This window comes from Choloepus didactylus, chromosome 3 (genome assembly GCF_015220235.1).
Source record: "Choloepus didactylus isolate mChoDid1 chromosome 3, mChoDid1.pri, whole genome shotgun sequence".
In the NCBI taxonomy this organism is placed as follows: Eukaryota; Metazoa; Chordata; class Mammalia; order Pilosa; family Megalonychidae; genus Choloepus; species Choloepus didactylus.
This window is the reverse complement of record NC_051309.1, coordinates 205,920,153-205,944,576: the sequence shown is the minus strand read 5'-3', so window position 1 is coordinate 205,944,576 and position 24,424 is coordinate 205,920,153. Positions and strand designations below refer to the sequence as shown.

General features: G+C 37.0%; 1 protein-coding gene across 1 annotated transcript in view; it reads right to left on the bottom strand.

The window, feature by feature from the left end:
* The window catches only part of FGL1 (fibrinogen like 1), a 48,995-nt gene extending 26,307 nt beyond the window's left edge, over positions 1-22,688 (bottom strand). The window contains exons 1-2 of the mRNA XM_037831223.1: positions 22,600-22,688; positions 4,565-4,644 (exon numbers count right to left, since the gene is read on the bottom strand). Coding sequence (XP_037687151.1) covers positions 4,565-4,636 — 72 coding nt within the window. The 5' untranslated portion in view covers positions 4,637-4,644; positions 22,600-22,688. The remainder of the gene's footprint in view (positions 1-4,564; positions 4,645-22,599) is intronic.
* Between the last annotated feature and the right edge of the window lie 1,736 nt (positions 22,689-24,424).

Here is a 24,424-nt window from a genome sequence, read left to right as displayed (position 1 = left end):
CTGTTATTCAACATTGTGCTGGAAGTGCTAGCCAGGGCAACCCGGCAAGACAAAGAAATAAAAGGCATCCAAATTGGAAAGGAAGAAGTAAAACTGTCATTATTTGCAGATGATATGATGTTATATCTGGAAAACCCTGAGAAATCAACAATACAGCTACTAGAGCTAATAAACAAATTTGGCAAAGTAGCGGGATACAAGATTAATGCACATAAGTCAGTAATGTTTCTATGTGCTAGAAATGACCAAACTGAAGAGACACTCAAGAAAAAGATACCATTTTCAACAGCAACTAAAAAAATCAAGTACCTAGGAATAAACTTAACCAAAGATGTAAAAAACCTATACAAAGAGAACTACATAACTCCACTAAAAGAAATAGAAGGGGACCTTAAAAGATGGAAAAATATTCCATGTTCATGGATAGGAAGGCTAAATGTCATTAAGATGTCAATTTTACCCAAACTCCTCTACAGATGCAATGCAATCCCCATCAAAGTTCCAACAACCTACTTTGCAGACTTGGAAAAGCTAGTAATCAAATTTATTTGGAAAGTGAAGATGCCTTGAATTGCTAAAGACACTCTAAAAAAGAAAAATGAAGTAGGAGGACTACACTCCCTGACTTTGAAGCTTACTATAAAGCCACAGTTGTCAAAACAGCATGGTACTGGCACAAAGATAGATATATTGATCAATGGAATCAAACTGAGAATTTGGAGATAGACCCCCAGATCTATGGCCTCCTGGTCTTTGATAAGACCCCCAAAGCCACTGAACTGGGACATAACAGTCTTTTCAACAAATGGGGCTGGGAGAGTTGGAGATCCGTATCCAAAATAATGAAAGAGGACCCCTACCTCACACCCTACACAAAGATTAACTCAAAGTGGATCAAAGATCTCAATATAAAAGATAGCACCATAAAACTCCTAGAAGATAATGTAGGGAAACATCTTCAAGACCTTGTATTAGGTGGCCACTTCCTAGACTTTACACTCAAAGCACAAGCAACAAAAGAAAAAATAGATAAACGGGAACTCCTCAAGCTTAGAAGTTTCTGTACCTCAAAGGAATTTCTCAAAAAGGTAAAGAGGCAGCCAACTCAATGGGAATAAATTTTTGGAAACCATTTATCTGACAAAAGACTGATATCTTGCATATATAAAGAAATCCTACAACTCAATGACAATAGTACAGACAGCCCAACTACAAAATGGGCAAAAGATATGAAAAGACAGTTCTCTGAAGAGGAAATACAAATGGCCAAGAAACACATGAAAAACAGTTCAGCTTCACTAGCTATTAGAGAAATGCAAATTAAGACCACGATGAGATACCATCTCACACCAATTAGAATGGCTGCCATTAAACAAACAGGAAACTACAAATACTGGAGAGCATGTGGAGAAATTGGAACTCTTATTCATTGTTGGTGGGACTGTATAATGGTTCAGCCACTCTGGAAGTCAGTGTGGCAGTTCCTTAGAAAACTAGATATAGAGTTACCCTTCGATACAGCGATTGCACTTCTCGGTATATACCCGGAAGATCTGAAAGCAGTGACACGAATAGATATTTGCATGCCAATGTTCATAGCAGCATTATTCACAATTGCCAAGAGATGGAAACAACCCAAAGGTCCTTCAACAGATGAGTGGATAAATAAAATGTGGTATATACACACGATGGAATTCTACACAGCTGTAAGAAGGAACGATGTCATGAAACATATGACTAAATGGATGAACCTTGAAGACATAATGCTGAGAGAAATAAGCCAGGCACAAAAAGAGAAATACTATATGCTACCACTAATGTGAACATTGGAAAATGTAAAACAAATGGTTTATAATGTAGAATGTAGGGGAACTAGTGATAGAGAGCAATTAAGGAACAGGGAATGATAACCCAATAAGAACAGATAAGCTATCGTGGGTAAATTTAATGTTCTGGGAATGCCCAGGAATGACTATGGACTGTTAATTTCTGATGGCTATAGTAGGAACAAGTTCACAGAAATGTTGCTATATTAGGTTATTTTCTTGAGGTAGAATAGGAACATGTTGGAAGTAAAGTAGTTATCTCAGGTTAGTTGTCTTTTTCTTACTCCCTTGTTATGGTTTGTTTGAAATGTTTTTTTATTGTATGTTTGTCTTAATTTTTTTTTATATAGTTGATTTTAAAAAAAAAGAGTTAATTAAAAAAAATGAAAAAACAATGCAGAGCCCCCTTTAGGAGCTAGTGGAGAATGCAGGGGTATTGGGCTTACCCACCTTGATGGCTGCTGACGTGCTCACAGACATAGGGGACTGGTGGTTTGATGGGTTGAGCCCTCTACCACAGGTTTTACCCTTGGGAAGACGGTTGCTGCAAAGGAGAGGCTAGGCCTCCCTATGGTTGTGCCTAAGAGCCTCCTCCCGAATGCCTCTTTGTTGCTCAGATGTGGCCCTCTCTCTCTAGCTAAGCCAACTTGGCAGGTGAAATCACTGCCCTCCCCCCTACATAGGATCAGACACCCAGGGGAGTGAATCTCCCTGGCAACGTGGAATATGACTCCCGGGGAGGAATGTAGACCTGGCATCGTGGGACGGAGAACATCTTGTTGACCAAAAGGGGGATGTGAAAGGAAATGAAATAAGCTTCAGTGGCAGAGAGAATCCAAAAGGAGCCGAGAGGTCACTCTGGTGGGCACTCTTACGCACAATTTAGACAACCCTTTTTAGGTTCTAAAGAATTGGGGTAGCTGGTGGTGGATACCTGAAACTATCAAACTACAACCCAGAACCCATGAATCTCGAAGACAGTTGTATAAAAATGTGGCTTATGAGGGGTGACAATGTGATTGGGAAAGCCATGTGGACCACACTCCTCTTTGTCCAGTGTATGGATGGATGAGTAGAAAAATGGAGGAAGGAAAACAAACAAACAAACAAAAAAAAAGGCACCCAGTGTTCTTTCTTACTTTAATTGCTCTTTTTCACTTTAATTTTTATTCTTGTTATTTTTGTACGTGTGGTAATGAAGGTGTCAGGGATTGATTTTGGTGATGAATGCACAACAATGGTGGTACTGTGAACAACTGAATGTGCGCTTTGTTTTGTATGACTGCATGGTATTTGAATATATCTCAATAAAATGAATTTAAAAAGGGGGGGGGGATGTAAGAAGCCAGAGTCATTCCAGTTAAGACGTTTACTTTCTCTTAAAAGACAGATAACCATATGAAATATGGTTGCGTATGAAAGAGTTTGTCAGCTCGTTTCCAGCGTGGCATCTGACTAAGCAGAACTCCCTTAAAGATAAAGAAAATTTGGGAGGTGAATTGGGAAATAGAATTCTCTTGGGAAGAGCTGCTGGATCCAAGAAGCTGCAATAAAGGGTCTTCAATACTCAGTGCTTGGAGAGTCACTTAGGAGTAATAAAAAGGGGGCTAAAGACAATTTTTTTGTCATTTTCCCATTTTATACCTTACCAGCTGTATTTGTATCTCACATCATGACTGTCATTAACAGTCACTTGATTATACTCAGATGTATTTTCCAGTTTATTTTTTCGTAACTTCCTGTTCCTAACTTTGTGTACTACCTTGTGCTTATTCCATAAACGTGAGGACCTACTATGTTTCAGACACTCTGATGGAAAGGCAAAACTGCACTATTAAGCAAAAGTAATGGTGCACTGCCTTCCTATGAAGGATTGTGAATGTAAGTATAGAAATTCAACCTCAAAACGGAAAGTCAAACATCAAGAGAATGAAGAAGTGATGTAGAAGCCCCTCCTGCACCCTCCCTCCCATCTCCAAGTTACTGAATTTCTCAGCAATTTTTCCATGACTTATTTCTTGTTATCATTCGGTCTTGGCACTCTCTTCTCATTACTGTTTGATTTATCCTCTTTGAGAGGGTTATTTGCTTAGTCCCTGGAGTCACATCAGTCTAAAAAATTAGCAGCAAGAATATTTTCTGGTGTCCGGAATCCATGTTGCTTCCCAATAATGAGAAATTGGCTGTAAACTTGTTTAATATGGTGGACTCTTCAATTTTAAAAAAACTGAAGGGATTGTAGGTCAAGTATGTTCCAAATTTTTATAAAAAACTGCAGAGAAGGTTTTAGTAAGCTTATTTAAAATTAGGAGTTTTCTTTCTCCCAGAAATTTACTCATCTTGTCCTTCTTTACTCCTGAATGGAGGGAGACATGAGTTCATTGTAATTACTTTAAAATAATCTCTTTAGTTTATACCTAAACAACGTTCAGTATTGGAATGTACATGATCTATTTTAATTACTACTGGCAGTTTAAAATTTCTAATTTTATGTAACCAACCCAATATCCCCAGTAGCTCCAGTGAATTCAAAGAATTTTACTTTTTGTTGCAAAAGCTGATTTTTACTTTTAAAAAATGTTAAAGCATTTAGTAAATGCTTAGTATGTGTCAGTTGCTGCCACAAACCTTATTTTCCCATTAGTTAAGATGTTTTCCAGTGACAAGTGAAAGATTAAAGAAAATTCAGGTCAGAGCAGGCATTATAAATACAATAATAGTTTTTGTAACAAACTTACCCAGCTTTCCCTGCCCATTACCAGAGCAGCGGTGACAAGGAGGAAGCCAAACATTTTCACCAACTTCTCCATTGAAGAAACTGCAAGAACAAAAGGAACTTCACTAATTTATCAATTTTTTTTTTTTTTTTTTTGAGACCCAGATTGGGTCTGGGTTCAGACTCAAGTAGCTTTAGGAGCTCCGACGCAGGCCCAGGGACTCCTAAATCAGAGCAACACCTAGGAAATTCTCCTGGACAACCCAAGCCTTCTCTGGCACAGAATGATGCTTATTGTTATCCTTAGATTGGATTGAATCTGTTAGAAGATAGGGAGGGAGGGTTGTTACAAAAGTAGGGGAGGGACTCTGGTTTTCTGTGTGGTCCTAATACATGACCGTTTTTTTGGGTAGAAAGAGCCCAGGCTTTGTAAGTGGACAGATGTGGGTCCATATTTTCATATTTTGCCTGAGCCACTTACTAGTTGTGTGCCCTTAGGCAAGTTACTAAAATGTTGCTCTATCTGCAAAATGGAAATAATGAAAGTTACAACTGGTAGGAGATAATAAGCACTGTTTTTCTCAATGTCTTAATGTAAAGGCAAGTTACCAGGACTTAATGTGGAGGAAAATAATTTTTCCACTTTTCAGATTATTTTTTTAAACCAATCTTAAAGTTATGAGTCTCAATGAAAAATTTTGCTCATCTTTGTTCCAGTTTGCTAATGGCGTCATTATGCAAAACACCAGAAATGGATTGGCTTTTACAAAAGGGATTTATTAAGTTACAAACTTAGAGTTCCAAAGTCACAAAAGTGTCCAAACTAAGGCATCAACAGATGATACCCTCACTGAAGGATGGCCAATGGCACCTGGAACATCTCTCAGCTGGGAAGGCCACAGCTGGCTACTGCTGTTCTTCTACTCCTAGGTTGCGTCTCTAAATGGCTTTCTCCAAAATACCTCTAGGTCTCTCTTAGCTTCTTCAGCTCCTGTGCGTCTAAACATCAGGGTCCTCTCTTAGCTTCTCCAGAGCAAACTCTGGTCTAACATCTCCAGATATCTCCAAGCATCTCCAAGTGTCAGCATCAGTGTCAGCTCTTAGCTTCTCTCCAAAATGTCACTCTCATCTGCTCTGAGCTCCTTCTGTTTGTGAGCCCTTTTATAGGACTCCAGTGATTAAATCAAGACCCACCCTGAATGGGTGGGGTCCATATCTCCATGGAACATTCACCCAAAGTCGATTGAGTCACATCTCCATGGAAACAATCAAAAGATTCCAACCTAATCAACACTAATACGTCTGCCCCCCACAAGACTGCATTAAAGAATATGACTTTTGGAGGGACATAATGTATCCAAACTGGCACAATCCTCAAAACAGCCTTTGTGTGCAGTCCCAGTGGTTAAGTTTTCATAGATTAATATCTCCACAGTCTTTAAACAAATTTTACACCTATGATTTCTGCTTTAAAAAGAACTGGAATCAAATGGATTGTTTAATTGTCAGCTGGTTTTCATTCTTATGCAACTCATGACCACTAGGTCTTTTTCATATATATCACTTTTTAAACTTCCACGTATTTAAGGAAGAAGTTCCCAAACTTTGCTGCCCTTTAGAATCACTTGGGAGCTTTAAAAAAGTCTATTCCCCTGTGGGATCAGACACCCAGGGGAGTGAATCTCCCTGGCAACGTGGAATATGACTCCCGGGGAGGAATGTAGACCTGGCATCGTGGGACGGAGAACATCTTCTTGACCAAATGGGGGATGTGAAAGGAAATGAAATAAGCTTCAGTGGCTGAGAGATTCCAAAAGGAGCCGAGAGGTCATTCTGGTGGGCACTCTTATGCACACTTTAGACAACCCTTTTTAGGATCTAAAGAATTGGGGTAGCTGGTGGTGGATACCTGAAACTATCAAACTACAACCCAGAACCCATGAATCTCGAAGACAATTGTATAAAAATGTAGCTTATGAGGGGTGACAGTGGGATTGGGAAAGCCATAAGGACCACACTCCACTTTGTCTAGTTTATGGATGGATGAGTAGAAAAATAGGGGAAGGAAACAAACAAACAGACAAAGGTACCCAGTGTTCTTTTTTACTTCAATTGCTCTTTTTCACTTTAATTATTATTCTTGTTATTTTTGTGTGTGTGCTAATGAAGGTGTCAGGGATTGATTTAGGTGATGAATGTACCACTATGTAATGGTACTGTAAACAATCGAAAGTACGATTTGTTTTGTATGACTGATTAATTTTTTAATCTGATTAATTTTTTAATGAAGATTAAAAAAAAAAAAAAAAAAAAAAAAAGACAGTGCTGAGCGAAATAAGCCAGGGACAAAAAGAGAGATACTGTTTGTTACCACTAATGTGAACACTGGGAAAACAGTAAAATAAATGGTTCATACTGTGGAATGTAGGGGACCTAGCGAAAGATAGCAAATAGTGAGGGGGGAACGATAATCTAATAATAGATAAATTATGGAAGGTAAACAATGTTCTGGGAATGCTCAGGAACAACTATGGTTTGTTAATTTCTGGGGGTTGTGGTAGAAACAAGTTTGCAGAAATGTCGTTATTTAGGTTATTTGTTTTTCTTATTCCTTTGTTGAGTTATAGTCTATTTTTCTTGGGGTAGGGTAGGAACATGTTGGAAGCAATGTAGTTATTTTAGGTTATATGTTTTTTCTTAGTCCTTTGTTTTGGTTTTGAAATGTTTTTTTAGTGCTTGTTTTTAAATTTTTTGATAAAGTTAAGAAAAACAAGGAATGAGTGTGAGAAAAAGTAAATGAACAATGAGGGGAGGTGGGGAATGGAATGTTTTGGATGTTCTTTTTTATTCTAATTTTTATTTTATTTTTTGGAGTAATGAAAAGTTCAGAGATTGATTATGGTGATCAATGTACAACTATGAACAACTGATTGTGCACTTTGAAGGACTGTATGTTGTGTGAATATATCTCAATAAAACTGCATTTAAAAAAAAAAAAAAAAGTCTATTCCCCATGTCTGAAATTGAGTTCCAGGACTTGGCATTTTTCAGTCTCCAGTTGATTCTAGTGTTCAGCAAAGTTTGGGAAACAATGATTTAAGGACTTAATAGACAATTTTTTTTTCATCTTCATTTTATTGAGATATATTCACACACCACGCAGTCATACAAAACAAATCGTACATTCGATTGTTCACAGTACCATTACATAGTTGTACATTCATCACCTAAATCAATCCCTGACACCTTCATTAGCACACACACAAAAATAACAAGAATAATAATTAAAGTGAAAAAGAGCAACTGAAGTAAAAAAGAACACTGGGTACCTTTGTCTGTTTGTTTGTTTGTTTCCTTCCCCTATTTTTCTACTCATCCATCCATAAACTAGACAAAGTGGAGTGTGGTCCTTATGACTTTCCCAATCCCACTGTCACCCCTCATAAGCTACATTTTTATACAATTGTCTTCGAGATTCATGGGTTCTGGGTTGTAGTTTGATAGTTTCAGGTATCCACCACCAGCTACCCCAATTCTTTAGAACCTAAAAAGGGTTGTCTAAAGTGTGCATAAGAGTGCCCACTAGAGTGACCTCTCGGCTCCTTTTGGAATCTCTCTGCCACTGAAGCTTATTTCATTTCCTTTCACATCCCCCTTTTGGTCAAGAAGATGTTCTCCGTCCCACGATGCCAGGTCTACATTCCTCCCCGGGAGTCATATTCCACATTGCCAGGGAGAAATAGACAATTTTTTTAAGTCTATGCCAATAAAGTAGGCAGTTTTCAGACATTCTGGGGCCAAGAAATAGTTACAGAATGGGAGGCACGTTACTGTCAGTGGCAAATAGCATGGATAGCCACCTTGGGAAGCACTGTAAAATATAATGCGAATTTTTAGAACATGTCAAATTTGTGGATTACAGGGAGTAATAAACAATCTGCTAGATATAACTGCATAACTTTAACAGTTTTATTTATGCTGTAATTTCTTTACTATTGTGTCAAGTACTTTGGAACTGTGCTGTGCATTTTACAAGCATCTTCTTATGTCATCCTCAAATAACCCTGTAAGGTGGCGGCTTTTATCCCCATCATACAAATGAGTAGATCAGAGAGGTTAAGTCACTTCCCCAAGATCACACACCTGGTAAATGGAAGACTCAGCAACCGAGCTGAGGTCTTTCTGCCTTGAAGTCCCAGCCCTTAATCACTACCCTGCATGGCCTTCCTTACTCTGCTTCTTTTGCTCTACACAGGGAAATAGTCTGTGTTTGGTTCTCAAGGTCACCCTGTTACTTAGCCTTCCCAAGTGAATATCCTTGTCACTCCTGAACATGGCTGTCACTTATTTGTTCCTGAACCCTTGTTTCTCCAAAGGAATATTAGTTAACTTGGCTGGAAAGGAGGCAGTTGCACTAAAGCTGAAGCAATCCTGGGGAATGGTAGCTCAGCAAGCCTGTATAGCTCATCAGCTATCCGCTCAGCATCACGCTAGATGCTATGGAAGAAAACACAGTTGCCTCATCATGGTAATGTCTTGGGGAAGAAATGAAAATAAATATTGAAATGGCAACTAGAGACAATATAAATTAAGTACAAATGAGACAATATGTAATTAAACATACAATTAAACTTTTCAAGACCACTCCTCAAGGCAGAACTGATTCCTTCCTCTGCTATGATCCATAGTACCATACTTATTCATTCAATAAACATTATTTGAGGGTGTCCTGTGTTCCAGACACTGTGTCCGGTGTGCATTTGGTTAGTTTTTACATCTTTCTCCAACTCCTTCCTTTTTCCTGCTCTTTGCTTAGAATAAGGTTACTGAAGTCGAAGTCCATCCCTTGCTAATCGTTATATCCCCAACATCTAACTGATTGTGTCGTCCCCAGTAAAAGTTTAGTTGTTGTCTCTGCAGAAACTGTTCCCCAGGGGGAAAATCCTTCTCAGAGGGGAAACTATGATTTCCTTGCCATACAACTATAGTCTATTTCCACTGACATTCTTTTCTGCTGCGATGGTTAATTTTATGTGTCAGCTTGGCTAGATTATAGTGTCTGGTTATTTGGTCAACCCCCAACCCAGTTGTTATTATGAGAGTATTTGGTAGATAGATTAGCATCTAAAAGCAGTTTTGGGTTTAAGTAAAGGAGATTATCTTCAGCAATGTGGATGGGCCCAATCCAATCAGTAGGAAGTCTTAAAAGGGAGATCTGAGGGTTTCAAGAATCAGAAGGAATTCTGCCTCCTACCTACACCCTTCACTACCGCCGGTGTCCCCTACAGACTTGCATCACAGACTTCAACAACTCAGAATACCCTCCCATCTGCCATATGGAATTTGGACTTGCCAACCCCCACAATTCTTTATAATAAATCTCTTTATACACACACATCACCACCATCACCACACATGTGTTTTTATGTACCCAGTGGTGGTGTGTGTTTGTATAAAAACATATTGTTCGTTTTGTTTCTCTGGAGAAACCTAACAGCCAGCCTTCATGCTTATCCTGCTCAGAGGAAAAACACTGGAGTAAGTGTATTTTTGAAAATAAAGTGTTAAGAAGTCATCGGAAGCTTTCAATTGAACACATGAACTTTTTTTTTTTTTCCACAAAACTCAGGAAAAAAGGAGTAAAGAAAAATTTTAAAGGCACGAATTGACAAAGCCAAAGAGAAAGGGAGAAGAAAAAAACACCTGGCATGCAATTCCAACACGTTCTATACGATAAAAAGGCATTCGGGGGCATTGGCAGAGCTGGTAAAACCGAGTAAGGACCAGCAACAACAGAACGCAGGGCGGGAAGGAAAGCAGCCGCTCCTCTCGGGACCGCACACATGTGCAAGGATTAGACCCACCGACGAGCTTGGAAGGCAAGGCTGAGGCAATGGGCTGATACCCAAACCCTCACCCAAAGCCTGAGCAAACAGGTGAATGCTGCTTGCCACACCCTATCAGAATAGAGAAGGTTTACTTTCTGTTAAAATTGAACAAGAGAGACTCCAGGTAGCTGACAGCACGCACGAGAGAGCTGGGGGAGGGCACTGATTGGAAGCTTCCCGCACGCTGCTTGTACCCGAGAGTGGCAAGTACGCCGGCAGCCAGGCTTAAACTCCTCCCACTGTTTTCAGGGCCTGAGATCATGGGATTCTCTCTATTGGAATTGAATAGCGCCCCCTCTCCCCTCCTCCCAAGATCGTAACAAATTGGCATTTGGGGCTTCTCCAACAAAAAGAGGCTTTTTGTTTCCTGAGCATTCTCCAAAGGAGCCCACCGGTTGGTAAGCCTCATCCATGCATACGGAAAAGGTATAGGCACAAAATGTTGCTTCTTTCTTGCACAGGAGGTCTTCTCTCAGAAGGCAGGCATGCTTTAAGTTTCATTGTGTGTCCTTATTTACTGAACAGTGTAAGAGATATAATTAAAAACCAAACGTTCTATTTTACAACACTGGGCAGAAATCCATATAAGAGCAATTAATTTATCAAGAGAATATATAATTTACTTGTCATGATTTAATATTTTTATCCAACATTATAAAAAATGAGTTAATTACAAGGCTAAACTGGCAAAGAAATTAGATAAAACACAAAAGCACATACAATTACTCACTGGAAAAGTGCTAATAAGCATAAGTAGATCAATTTTTTTTCCTCAGGAAGTTATCCTTTTATCTATTCATACCATATGCTTTGTAGCAATAGAATAGGAAAACTCTGGTATTTCATTTTTAAAAATTACCCCCCTAGTAACTATTTTTCTTTAAAATCCAAACATGTATTGGTTATGTACTTTATGCCAGGTGCTATGTATACTAGATGTTTTCATGCGCATTTGCTTATATTAAAATCTAGAGAAAAGTAAGCTTATTTATGACATTTAAAATGTTTTCCAATGTGGAAAAAAGAAAAAAAAAAAAAGACCCCCTCTGTGGCTTTTATAAAGGATAGAGTGGGGTGAGAAGGTGAGAAGAGGATTATAAAGAAACAGAGATAGTGAGCGATTGAGAAAAAAAAAGATGAATAGATTTGCTATCATTAATATTTTCTTAGTAATAAAATAATCTTGGAATTAGTTAAGAAAAAACTTCTCTGGGTACTACACAGGTTAATAAGTGGCAGCTTTTATTATTATTATTATGAAAGATAAAATTTAAAAGTCATATCCTAATAATAGAGTGGTGTACAGGAACCCTGCATTTTATGCATGATTGTTCTGTAAACCCACAACTTCTCTAATAGGAAAAAATCATTCTCCTTTCCTTTAAGATGCAACACAAACTGTCCTAAAGAGCCATCAATTATAATGTGTTGTTTCCTAAACCTTTCATTTGCAGATGTAGAGATCATATCTATAGATTTTAGCAAAATTTCAGGTTGAAATGAATATCCTAAACCAAAGACACCTAATGTTATACCTGATGGTAACCAAATTAATTTTTATTCTGATCCTCAGGTAGTTTCATGTTTCTTTTGTCTGGGGTTTTTGGAAGGATGTGTCTTTACTATTGACCCATCTGTCAAGACTCCAATTGTGAAGAAAGAGCTGGCAGAAGAATAAATTATTACTACAATTACAATCATTTACTTTAGATATATATGGAATGAAGACATTTCTACCTTTTAAATTGAGGATAGCAATCAAACCCTGTTATAAAAAGCTTTATTTTCTTATGGATTTAGCCATAGCAGTAGTCTAATCTTGTTAATTTAAACATAATTTTATCCCATGAAAGTCTGACAAAATACAACAAATCTCTATTCCAGAACTGAAGGTAGGAAAAAAGGGAAGAATAAAAAAAAAAAGAATCCAGTCATCTTTCAATGACTACACTCCACAAATCACAATTGAAAAAACAATCATAGGTTGTCAGGGTATCCACTGTTGTCTGTACTAAACTTAGATAATTTAAAATTTTATCTGGTTAGAAACTTAGACTATTTCCTAAGTAAAGCTGAAATGGTGAGTAAAGTTCACTAAAGATCATCAAGAAAGAAAAGCTCTCTAAAGAAGGTGGGGGCTTGTCTTATTTGTTTATAAAATACATATAGTAGTTTCCTACTTGAATGATAAATATATTCAAGGTCAGTGTTATCTGTTACATTATCCAGGTACTGAATTGCTTATCCTTTTTCAAAATATAAAAAGCAATAATCCTTGGATTATTGTATTATTAATGCTCTCAGTTAACATATTGTTCAATATTATGTAATATTAGGGAAATGTTTTTAAATTTCAACTTTAAGAAGAAAAATGAATAAACTTCCATACTACACAAAAAGGAGAATAACATATATAGATATTTCTGTGGGTTACTTTTCTCATTTTTCAAAGTTATCTAATGTCTCAACTGCTAAATTGCTGAACAAAATTTATCCCTTATTCACTGTGTCTGATTTTTTTTTTTTTGAACATTGGACAGCATAAGATCAGTTATGAATCAATCATCTGGGGAATTTATTAAGAGATAATAACTATCCATTTAAACTGAATTAAGGCAGAAAAAAGTATGTTTGTAAAGAAGGGCTCAGACAAAAACAAGAACAAGAACAAATAAACTAGAATGAGAAGAGTTGCAGCATACAGCTTCTAATTACCCTTAGGTAAAGTCTGGGAAAAATCTAATGGGTACTAGTTAAAAAAAAATCTAATGGGTTCTAGTCTTCTAATCCCTATCACCAGACAATTACTGGTCTACATTATGCTTCAGTATCTTCCTTCCCAATTATGAGAATTATATTGTAATAATGGCAGAGAAAAATTGCCAGGTGCTCCTTTTAGGACAACCACTCTACACCCTCAATGACACCAAGCAGCATGCATGGCCTTGGAGTGTTATATAAAAACAGATTAGCCAGTCGGTCGGTCAAGTGCACGTCTGCAAGCCTACAGTATTCCTTACATTCAAAGTTCCTTCCAGAGAGTAGGACTCTCCTCTGTAAGCCCAACATGTGGTTGAAAGAGTGAGGAAAATGGTCATCTGTAACCATATTGCACTTGTGTCAGAGGATCTCTAGACACGCTACCAAGATAAAATTGTTCACTCTATATTATTTCATAAGCTTCACCATGAAAATAAGCAAACAAACCCAGGTGTATCTAGTGACTTGCCAAAGACCATGCAGCCTCTCAGCGGGACCCCTTAAATCTCTTGTTACTCTTTCTTTAGTGCCTACTTGTTTCTTTCTTAAGATTAGGCTGAACTATGCAAAATGGCAGGTGTTGGAACATTTTGACCTACAAAAAAGGCAATTTCATATGCTTCTAATTAATACATGTTGGTTAGATGGAAAGAACACACTTGAAGTCATTGTAGTCTTTGGATGCCCAAAGACATAGGTTAAAAATAACTCTTTGTGGCCCATTCAATAAGAGAGAAAATGACTTAGCAAAAACCTGTTTTTATAGGATGCTGCCTCTTATGCTAATACATTAATGTGTGCCACTTAAAATGTGTAAATAAAATAAAACATTGCTGAAACATAACACATGAAATCTCATGGTTCTGCCACAAACTAATCTTCAGAATGTCTTTAGAAGAGAAATCAAAACATTTACTTTTTACTAAAGGAAATTAATGTAGAGAAGCAAAGTAACTTTCCCAAGGAATGACTACATTCAAAATTGATGCAGCATCCAACCACTTTTCACCACCTTTGCTGCTACCATCAGTCCACGCCAATATTGGAAAATTATTGCAATAGCCTCCTCCCAGGTCTCCCTGCTTCCATCTTTGCACCCCTCAGTCAATTTTCTAGCAACATCCTCAGTAATCCTTTTGAAGTATGTGTCACTGTTCCAGTTTGCTAATGCTGCCGGAATGCAGAACACCAGAAATGGATTGGCTTTTATAAAGGGGGTTTATTTGGTTACAAAGTTACAGTCTTAAGGCCATAAAGTGTCCCAGGTAAGGCATCAACAATAGGGTCCCTTCAATGGAGAAAGGAAAACCTCTGTTAGCTCAGAAGACACGTGGCTGGCATCTGTTTGCTCCCAGGTTGCGTTTCAAAATGGCGTTTCCAAAATGTCAGCATCAGCTTTCAACGGCCGTCTTGAAAACGTGTCTCTCAGCTGCAGCACTAAGCTCCTTCTGTTTGTCAGCTCTTTTATGTGGCTCCAGTGATTTAATTAAAACCCAAGCCAAATGGGCAGGGCCACACCTCCATGGAAACAATCCCATCAACAGGTCACACCCTAATCAAAGGTGTTACAAGTCACATCTCCATGGAAACAATCAAAAGGTTCCAACCTAATCAATACTAATATGTCTGCCCTCACAAGACTGCATGAAAGAATGAGGCATTTTGGGGGACATAATACATCCAAACCAGCACAGCCACTATGTCACTGTCTGCATATGGCCTTCCATCACTCTCTCAAGGTAAAAGCCTAAGTCCTCAAATGACCTGTCAAATAAGGGGAATGAATAGCTTATTGTCCAAGCTGAAACATTTTTGTAAGTGAAACGGGATGCTGTTAATAATTACCGTGGAAAAACAGTCTACACTGAACCTATCTTGGGCAAACCAGAATATAAAATCCCCCACCTGTAAGCCTTTATATAGTCTGTAAAACCCCACCTCCTCATATCTCTTCTTCCACCACTCTCCCCTTGCTCCATTTGCTCCAGCCACACTGGCCTCTTTGTCCTTCCTAGAATACACCAAAGTACACACTTTTCTCAGGACGTTGAGAATTGCTGTTCCCTTTACTTAAAAACCTCCATGGTTTCCTTCTGCATATTCTCAAGGTCTCTTTTCAAATACTGCCTTCCCAGAATGCCTTCCCTACTATATATAAACTATATAGTATACTATATACAGTATATTTATTCATAAATATTATTATATTTATAAATATTTATTATATATATTTATTTATAAATATTCTGATATTTATTTATTTATTACTATGTATAAAATAACAACCATCCTCCCCACCATATGCTCCCTATTCCCATTACACTGGCTTAAGTTTCTCCTTAGCTCTTATCAACAAATATAATGAAATATTATATATTTGTTTATTGTCTGCTCACCTCCACCTCCATCTAGAATGTAAGCTCCATGAGATGAGGGACTTGGTCTGTTTTATTGACTGCTGTATCCCAGTGCCTGGTGAATAGTTAGGTACTCAGTAAAACATTTGTTGGATGGATAAGAAGAAAACTTGAGAACCTAGGTTAGAACTTTTGAACTTCCCAGTGTCTGTAATTGTAATTTTATAGATGCTTACTGGAAATCAAATTCTTTTGTGTCTACTGAATTTATTAAATGTCTCCATTAGGTTCCCTTCATCCTTCCTCCCTCCCGCCTTTACTAAGAACACTGATAAGGTATGCCTTTCATGAAAAATAAGTTCTTAATCTTAGTCCATTCCTGTGGGTGTGAACCCATTGTAAATAGGACCTTTTGATGAGGACACTTCAGCACAACTCAATCAGGGTGGATCTTAAGCCTAGTACTGGAGCTCTTATAGAAAAGGCCACAGAGAGGGAAGGCATAGGAAGCAGACAAAAGCTGGAAGTCAAAGGAACCCAGAAGACAAAGAAGCCGACTGCTATGTGCCATAAGATGGAAAAGTCAAGGGACCCCAAAGATTGCCAGCAAGCCAGAAGAAGGAAGCAAGCCTTCTAAGTTCCTGAAACCACCAACTGACAATTCCTGTTTGTATGGTATTTGTTTTAGCAGTTAGGATGCTAAAATAGTTTTTGGTACTGGAAAGTGGGATGCTGCTCATACAAATACATAAATGTGAAAATGGCTTTGCAATTGGGTAATGGGTAGAGGCCAGAAGAATTGTGAGGACTCAAAAATGAGTGAGACTCCCCCCTAAGTGGACATGACTCCCAGGGGTTTAAGTCTCCCTGGCAATGTGGGACATGACTCCCATGATGAATCTAGCCCTCACATCATGGGATTGAAAATGCCTTCTGAATCAAAAAGGGGAAAAGAAATGGGACAAAATAAAGTTTTGGGTGGCTAAGAGATTTCAAATAGAGTCGAGAGGTCATTCTGGAGGTTACTTTTATGCAAGCTTTAGCCAGATGTTGCAAACCACCACACTATGCCAAGCCCCAACCAATAGTATCCCTGAAAACCCTAGGGAGTGCCCTGGGCTCTATCTAAGTTTCTATAAAAGTTTTTCATAGTAAGTTTAGTTTTTCAGAAACTTAAGACCTCCTGATTGACCCTATGCCAGAAAAGCCCGGAAACCCAGGGGTACCAGTCTCTCCAGGAACATCAGTCAGTTTCTTGCCTCTACCCCATAAAGTCAACACCCCTTCCCAGCATGAAGAAGTTAGAATGGTCATTGTCCAGATATCCCTGAAGATTGAGAGAAAGATCAAATGAGAGGGAGGAGTTGTAACTGAGAAATTTGGATGTAACAAATGAGTGTGAATACTGACTCATTATATAGATATTTCTTTTTAGTGTCTAGTGTTTTAGAATAGCCAGAAGGAAGTACCTGAAGCTGCTGAACTGTAATCCAGTAGCCTTGACTTTGATAATGATTGTGTAACTATATAGCAAAAAAAAAAAAGTCAGTTGCTCAAGTTTGTATGGATCTTCTTCTGGATGTTCTGTTCTGCTCCACTGATCTATATATCTATCTCTGACAATATGACACTGTTCTAGTTAACCTACCTCTATTGTAAGTCTTAAAATTGGGTAGAGTGCAATACTAGTGATCAATAGAGGGAGGGGTAAGGGGTATGGGATGATTGTGGGGGTCTTCTTTTTTCTTCTTATTTCTTTTTCTGGAATAATGGAAATGTTCTAAAAATGATCAAGGTGATGAATACACAAATATGTGACAATACTGTGAACAATTGTATACTTTAGATAGATTGTATGGTGTGTGAATGTATCTCAATAAAATTATGTTAAAAAAAAACTGCTGACTGAAGAATTTGTGTTGAAGCTGCAGCAATTGGAAAATAAATATAAAAGTAGAGGGGGAAAAGGTATGCCAGAAGGAAACAGACTGAAAGGAAATAAAAATGACTACAAAAAAGTAATTTAAAAAGATGAGTGAGTGCTATAAAGAAAGTTTCTATCATCTTAGAGTATATGTAATTTCATCATGAACAGAATATTGTTAGAAGTTATGGACATTAAAGGTACTTCTGGTGAGGCCTTAGAAGGAAATGGTGAATGTGTCATTGAGAATTGGAAGAAAGGCCATCCTTGTTATAAAGCAGCAGAGAACTTGATGCAATTGAGTTCTGATGTTGGATGGAAGGCACAACTTGAAAACAATGAACTTAGATATGTAACTGAGGAGATTACCAAGCTAAATGTGGAAGAAGCAGTCTGGTTTCTCCTTGCAGGTTATAGTAAAATGTGTGAGGAAATGGATAAGCTAAGAATTAAACTCTTCAGCACAAAGTAAACAGAAATTGATGACTTTCAAAATTCTCAGCCTATCCAGGTGGCCACTCTAAGACTAGAGCCATAAGCAGCTATCAGACACCTCCCTGAGCTTTCAGGGAGTGAGTCCCTAGAACATAGGGCTTCATGTGAAGGTTTAACTGAACAACACTTTGCTAAGAGGTTGTGGCTGGTCATGGATCCAATTAGTCATTTCAGAGGAGGTCAAGATTGGAAATGCAAATATCTAAGAAGGATCTGTGAAAAGTTCTATTGTCTGATGGTTTGGACCTGCTTGAACTGCATGTAAAACTGATAAGGTTTTTGTAAAATTTGTATGAGCAGAACCACTGCCAGCCTGGACTGAAAGGAACAGAAAGGAGAATAATTGAAGGAAGATTGACTTCAAAGGCAGAATCATGGAAGCAAAGGTGTGGACCAAAGAGATCTTGGGCCAAGAGTGTGGGCCACACACATTTATGGAATGGGGACATCTGCTCCTGAGCATTGAAGAGGCAAGTCATCTGTCCAGGAGCTTGGAGTGGGAGGGCCTTGGGTCCAATATTCAGGGAGCGTGTTGCCACCCCAATGCTTAGAGATGGTGAGTCCTGTGCCCTTGTGCCCTGGTGTTTGCAGAGAGCCTGAACACCATCCTGGTCCTCGGAAAGGGTGGGCTCTGTGCCCCAGATGTCTGCTGGAGAGCCTGACCAGGAGGCTGATGGTTGGAGAGGGTGGGGCCTACACCACAGTGTTGGGGAAGAGCATGGCCTCTGCACAAACACTTGGAAGGGCTGGGACTGCTGCTCCATTGGGCCTGGAAGACAAAACACTGATCCACGGATGACTCTCAACCTTGACATCTAATGGAGTTTGCGCTGATGGATTTCAGGCTTGTTTAGAACCTGTGGCCTTGTTTTCCTTCTAATTTCCCCCTTCTGGAATGGGAATGTTTATCCTATGCCTGTCCCTCCCTTGTATATTGGAAGCAGATAACTTGTTTTACAGGTTTCTCAGGTCCATCAGACAGAGGAATTTTGCTAGGATGGATCACAACACTGATTTTGATGAGACTTTGAATTTAGCATCGTTCTAAAACGGCTTAAGGTTTGGGGATGTTGTGATGGAATGAACGTATTTCGCATGTGGGAAGAACATGTCTTTTTGGGGTCCAGCGGGCAGGCTATTGTGGCTTGGAGTTATGTACCCCAGAAAAACATGTTCTTAATCTTAATCTATTCCTGTGAGTGTGAATGCATCCTGAATAGGAACTTGTGGTGTGGTTACTTCAGTTAAGGCGTGGCCCAACTGGATTAGAATGGGTCTTAATCCTACCACTGGAGGTTTGATAGAGAAGGCCACAGAGAGACAGGCACAGAGAGCAGCCAGAAGCTGGATGTCAATGGAACCCAGAAGAGAAAGGAGATGATGCCGCCATATATGTGCCATGTGGTGGAAAATCCAAGGGACCCCAAAGACTGCCAGCCAGTCATAAGACACCAGATCCTGGGAGGAAGCCTTCTAGCCTCTGAAACAGTAAGCCGATAAATTCCTATTATTAAGACAACCATTTTATGGTATTTGTTTTAGCAGCTAAGAAACTAAAACAGTGAGATAGCTTATATTGGTTTTAAAAAGAGATATCTGGATTTATAAAATTCCAGAAGAAAATAAATAACTCAAGGCTTAATACCTAAGATATATAAAATTTGGTTATCTCACTGGGCTAAGGCCAATGTCTTAGGTATCTCACAATAAATTACCAGTTTGAGTTATGCATTCGGTCAGTAATAAATTTATTTTCCCAACAAAGTTATAATGGCTGTTTTGTTGTTTTTTTTAAACCTAATTTGTATCCTCCTGGTCTTAATTGTTTAGTTTTAAAATTTATAATAAACCTCAAGCAGTAAAAAAAATGCCTATACATAATGAAGACGTCTAAACATATAATAAGTTACATAGTTGTCAAGATATAAAGCTTTTTAATGTTTTAGAAAATAAACAAGAGTAATTGTTTAATTATAAGAAAGAAAAAGAAAATAAAGATAGAAAATATGTTTTTAAAACCTATAAAGAGAATTTTTGAAGTAGACAGTGTCATTTCATGAGGCTAGAACACACAGACATAACAAAATTAAAGCTAGATCCTCCAATCACACATCACCCACAAAGGAGGAAACAAAATAAATAAAATAAATAAAATAGACTTTCACTAAGTATATTCATATTTGTCTTGGATATCTATGTAAAAATAAGATATAATACCATTTATTTGTGACTCTGACTCATATTGTTCTTCTGACTGAAAAGAACCAATATATTCAATGGATTATCGATTGGGCTTGTTCTCTAATAAAGGAAACTGTTAAGAACCAATAGTAAAAATAATGTCCCATTTTTCTTATGTGATGGTGACCATAACTTTGTTATTTTAATTCACCCTAGTTATCAAGTAAAATATTCAGGAGTCATGAAATTCTTTGTGCCTTCCAGAATTCACTCTCGTGTTATCAATTGAAGTTAATTTGTTTATATTTGCTTCATCAAATTCCCTTATGTATTTATGAGTCAAGTACTTTATCTCAGATAATAAATTCACTTGAACACATAAACAACTTTTAAAAAAAAAGGTTCTTATCCCCATGTCTGAGTCTGGCACTTGTATAAGTGAAAGTATTTGTAAGTGCCTTGGAAATGCTGGACAATTATATGACATATGTAAATATTGCATTAGCGTTAGATTTGGCAGAAAGCAAAGGGATAATAAAATGCTTTGTCGCGTCTCTGTCTTTTGGTGTCCTGGCATTTCCATTTCATTGCCATGAGAAGAATCAAAATATGGTCTTTCCCAGAGAAAGGAGGCAACCCCTAGTCTAACAGATCCTCAAACAATAAGGCATTTCCAAATGCCATTACATTAAAAAAGAAAAGTCATTATGTTAATTTGACCACCGTTAGAATAATTGCTAGAATACCTTAAGTCCCCTAAAATTTCCCAATGTCCTCATTTTTAATTCTAATCATTCTCTACAATGATGAACATATTTTTAGGTCTTAAGATATTTGCTCTAAAAATATGATCTACATTATTTGTTATAGTAAACCATCATTTATTCTGCAAATTTGGCTTGAGGTAAAGTTGTTTGAAATTATTTTTTCCTTAATATACAATTAGTTACATTTCTTTAAGATATTTTTGTTTTTGGCTATTTCAAAACTTTTAATTATTTTAAAATTAAAATTGTTTTCAAATGGATATTCTTTGATGTATTATATTATTTGATACAAGTTTTTTCAACATCATCTGAACTGTAATATAACTTTATTTTTTCCACTTTACCCATTTTTAAGTGTACAATTCAGTGGCATTAATTATGTTCACAATTTTGTGCAACCATCACCATTATCTATTTTCAAAACTTTTTCATCACCCCAAACAGAAACTCTGTATCCATCAAGCAATATTTCCCCATTCTCTTCTCTCCCCAGCCCCTGGTAACCTCTAATCTATTTTCTGTCTCTATGAATTTGCCTATTCTGGATATTTCATGTAAGTGGAATCATACAATATTTGTCCTTTTTTATCTGGCTTATTTCACTCAACATGATGTCTTCAAGCTTCATTCACAATTGTAGCATGTATCAGAACATCATTCCCTTTTACAGCTGAATTATATTCCATTGTATGTCTGTACCACCTTTTGTTTATCCATTCATCTGTTGATGGACACGGGTTGTTTCCACATTTTGACTATTGTGAATCAATGTTGCTATGAACATTGGCAAACAAGTATCTGTTTGAGCCCCTGTTTTCCATTCTTTTGAACATATACCTAGGAGTGGTTCTGGTTCATATGATAATTCTATGTTGATAAAAATTATTTTTATACTACAAAGGTTATTTCTTTCCCACTAAAATTTTTTAATTAGTTAATTACACTGGATTCAATTTACAGGCAAAAATACTAAATTTGGAAATGAAAAGTTCTATATTGGACATATAACTTTTAAAAACACAATTGCAAAACAAAAGTTTTATTAATAGTGTGTGAAATTTCAAAAATGGTATGTTTTAAATGAGCCATTATGAATACAAAATAAAAGAAAGAAAAAGGTTTTGAAGGAAACATGTTTAATAAGTTAGCATTCACAAATGGACTATAACCTTAATGTAAGACAGTTGGTTAAAATTTTACTCATGAATATTCCTTTTTGGCTATTTTCTTTCAAATATTTTTTTTTTCTGACAATGGAATATGACTGTATTGCTGATTGTTGTTTATCTCAAGAATTTACACTCAGTGAAAGCCTTTAAGAAACTATATAAATTTGATCCCCAAATAGATGAAATAAAAACATTTATGTAAATTTTTACTTCTGAAGTGAAAATAGGCAAATTATAATATGGTCCATTTTATGTTCCATTTTGCTTATTGAAACTATGCAAATTCTCGCATTTATATCAAACATCTATCTAATTCATTAAAAATGCAATGGGATTGGAAAAGAGATTTAATTCTAAATCTCTTTTCCAAGCTGCAGAAGAAGCCTTCCCTCTAAGCCCCTTTCATGTCTCAAAGGCCCACAGTTGTTTCTTCAGTTATGGTTATCATACCTGTGAAATAAATAAAATTATTACAATCATGTCTAAAGTGGCAAAAAAAAACGTTAAATAACTTGCCTAAAGTCAGAAATGAGTCAGGGGCACAGCTCAGGTTCAGTCCAGACACTCTGCCTCCCAGGTTCCTCTAACCACATTCAGGATTTGTAATTATTTCTCTGCTGTTTGTTTAGAAATTGGGACAATGTTGATTCTGGCTTTAATCCAGAAACAAACATATGAGGAAATCAGTTTAACTGGAAGGGAAAACTAAAAGTAAGAGATTCAAGTACAAATCCAAATACTGGTATTTTCCTTTTCCCCAATTTTTTACACGTTTTTATGCAAGATCCAAGAAGATATCTGTATCAAGATATATCTTTGATTTTTTTTTTTTTTTACCTCTTATTATTGTATTCACCCAGAGAATTATTTTACAATGATTAACTCTGGTAATGGCCAGTTAGCGATAAAGCAAAACCAAAGTTCAGTTGAAGCTTTGCTTTATAGATAAAAAGGGTAATAAAATTTTACCTATAAAGATTATGAATTAAAATATAATTTCAACTAAAATATGGGAAGAAGCTAAATTTTTCTGAGTTATAAAAAATGTGGCAGTTTTGGGGGATATGGTAGGAGCAAGTTGGCAGCAATGTAGTTATTTTAGGTTGTTTTTCTTATTCCTTTGTTTGATTATAGTTTGTTTATTTTCTTGGGGTAGGGTGGGAACATGTTGGAAGCAATGTAGTTATTTTAAGTTATTTGTTTTTTCTTATTCCTTTGTTTTGGTTTTGTTTGAAATGATTTTTTTTATTGTTTGTTTTTAATTTTTTGGTAAAGTTAAAAAAATGAGTTAAAAAAAGTAAATAAGCAAATGAACAATGGGAGGAGGAGGGGAATGGAATGTTTTGGATGTTCTTTTCAATTTCAATTTTAATTTTAATTTTAATTTTTGGAGTAATGAACATGTTCAAAGATTGATCATGGTGATGAATGCACAACTATATGATGATACTATGAACAACTGCTTGTATAGTTTGGAGGATTGTATGTTATGTGGATATATCTCAATAAAATCGCATTTTTTAAAAAATGTGGCAGATTGATAATTGCCCAAGATAAAATGGCCAGTTTATTTCATCTTTAAGAAAAATGAAAAGTATCCCCTCAGGTATAAAATTGTGAAATTTATCTTTAAGCATTACTTACAGACTGAAAAAGTTTTTCCTTTTGTTTTAAACTCTAGGGAATTTTCTAATAAGTAGTATTTCAACTCCATCAATCATATTGCATAACAGTTTAAGTTGATATTCTGGTTCATCATTTCTTTTTTCATTCTGATGTAACTCAAGCTGTTGTTTGCTGTTTGTTCTGTGGTTTCTATTTACTAACTCAGATTCCGGTAAAATACCAAGGTTGTGTTTTCTTTCTGTTCTTTGTTATTTTCTGGAATGAAACATGGCCGGTGTTTGATCTTCCCATTGAACACTTTTGCGTCATTCACCCGGAGATGTTGAAGCTTCTTAAGGTAAAGGTAATCCTGATGACTTACTGGAAAGAAAAAAGTCGGTTAGGCTGATGTGATCTATACACACAAGGAAAGTGGAAATTATGGCATTCATTAGTGTACAGAATTCAAGCTGCTGACATTTAGGTTTAAAAAGCCAAAGTATGGGATTGTTTATCTGATTTGAAATTTTATCTGTGGCAAACCAGTATTTTGAAATATAAACTTTTCTTCCTTGTGTCTCTTTTTTTCCCTTCTCCCCATGTAAGCAATGAATAAGCCCTTTGTTCCCTTTCTCAGAGGAAAGACAGTAGCAACAGGGATGGCACCTAACACAAGTGGCACCCTTACTGTGTACCAGACATGGCATTCCCATTAACCCATTCCGCCACAACAGCC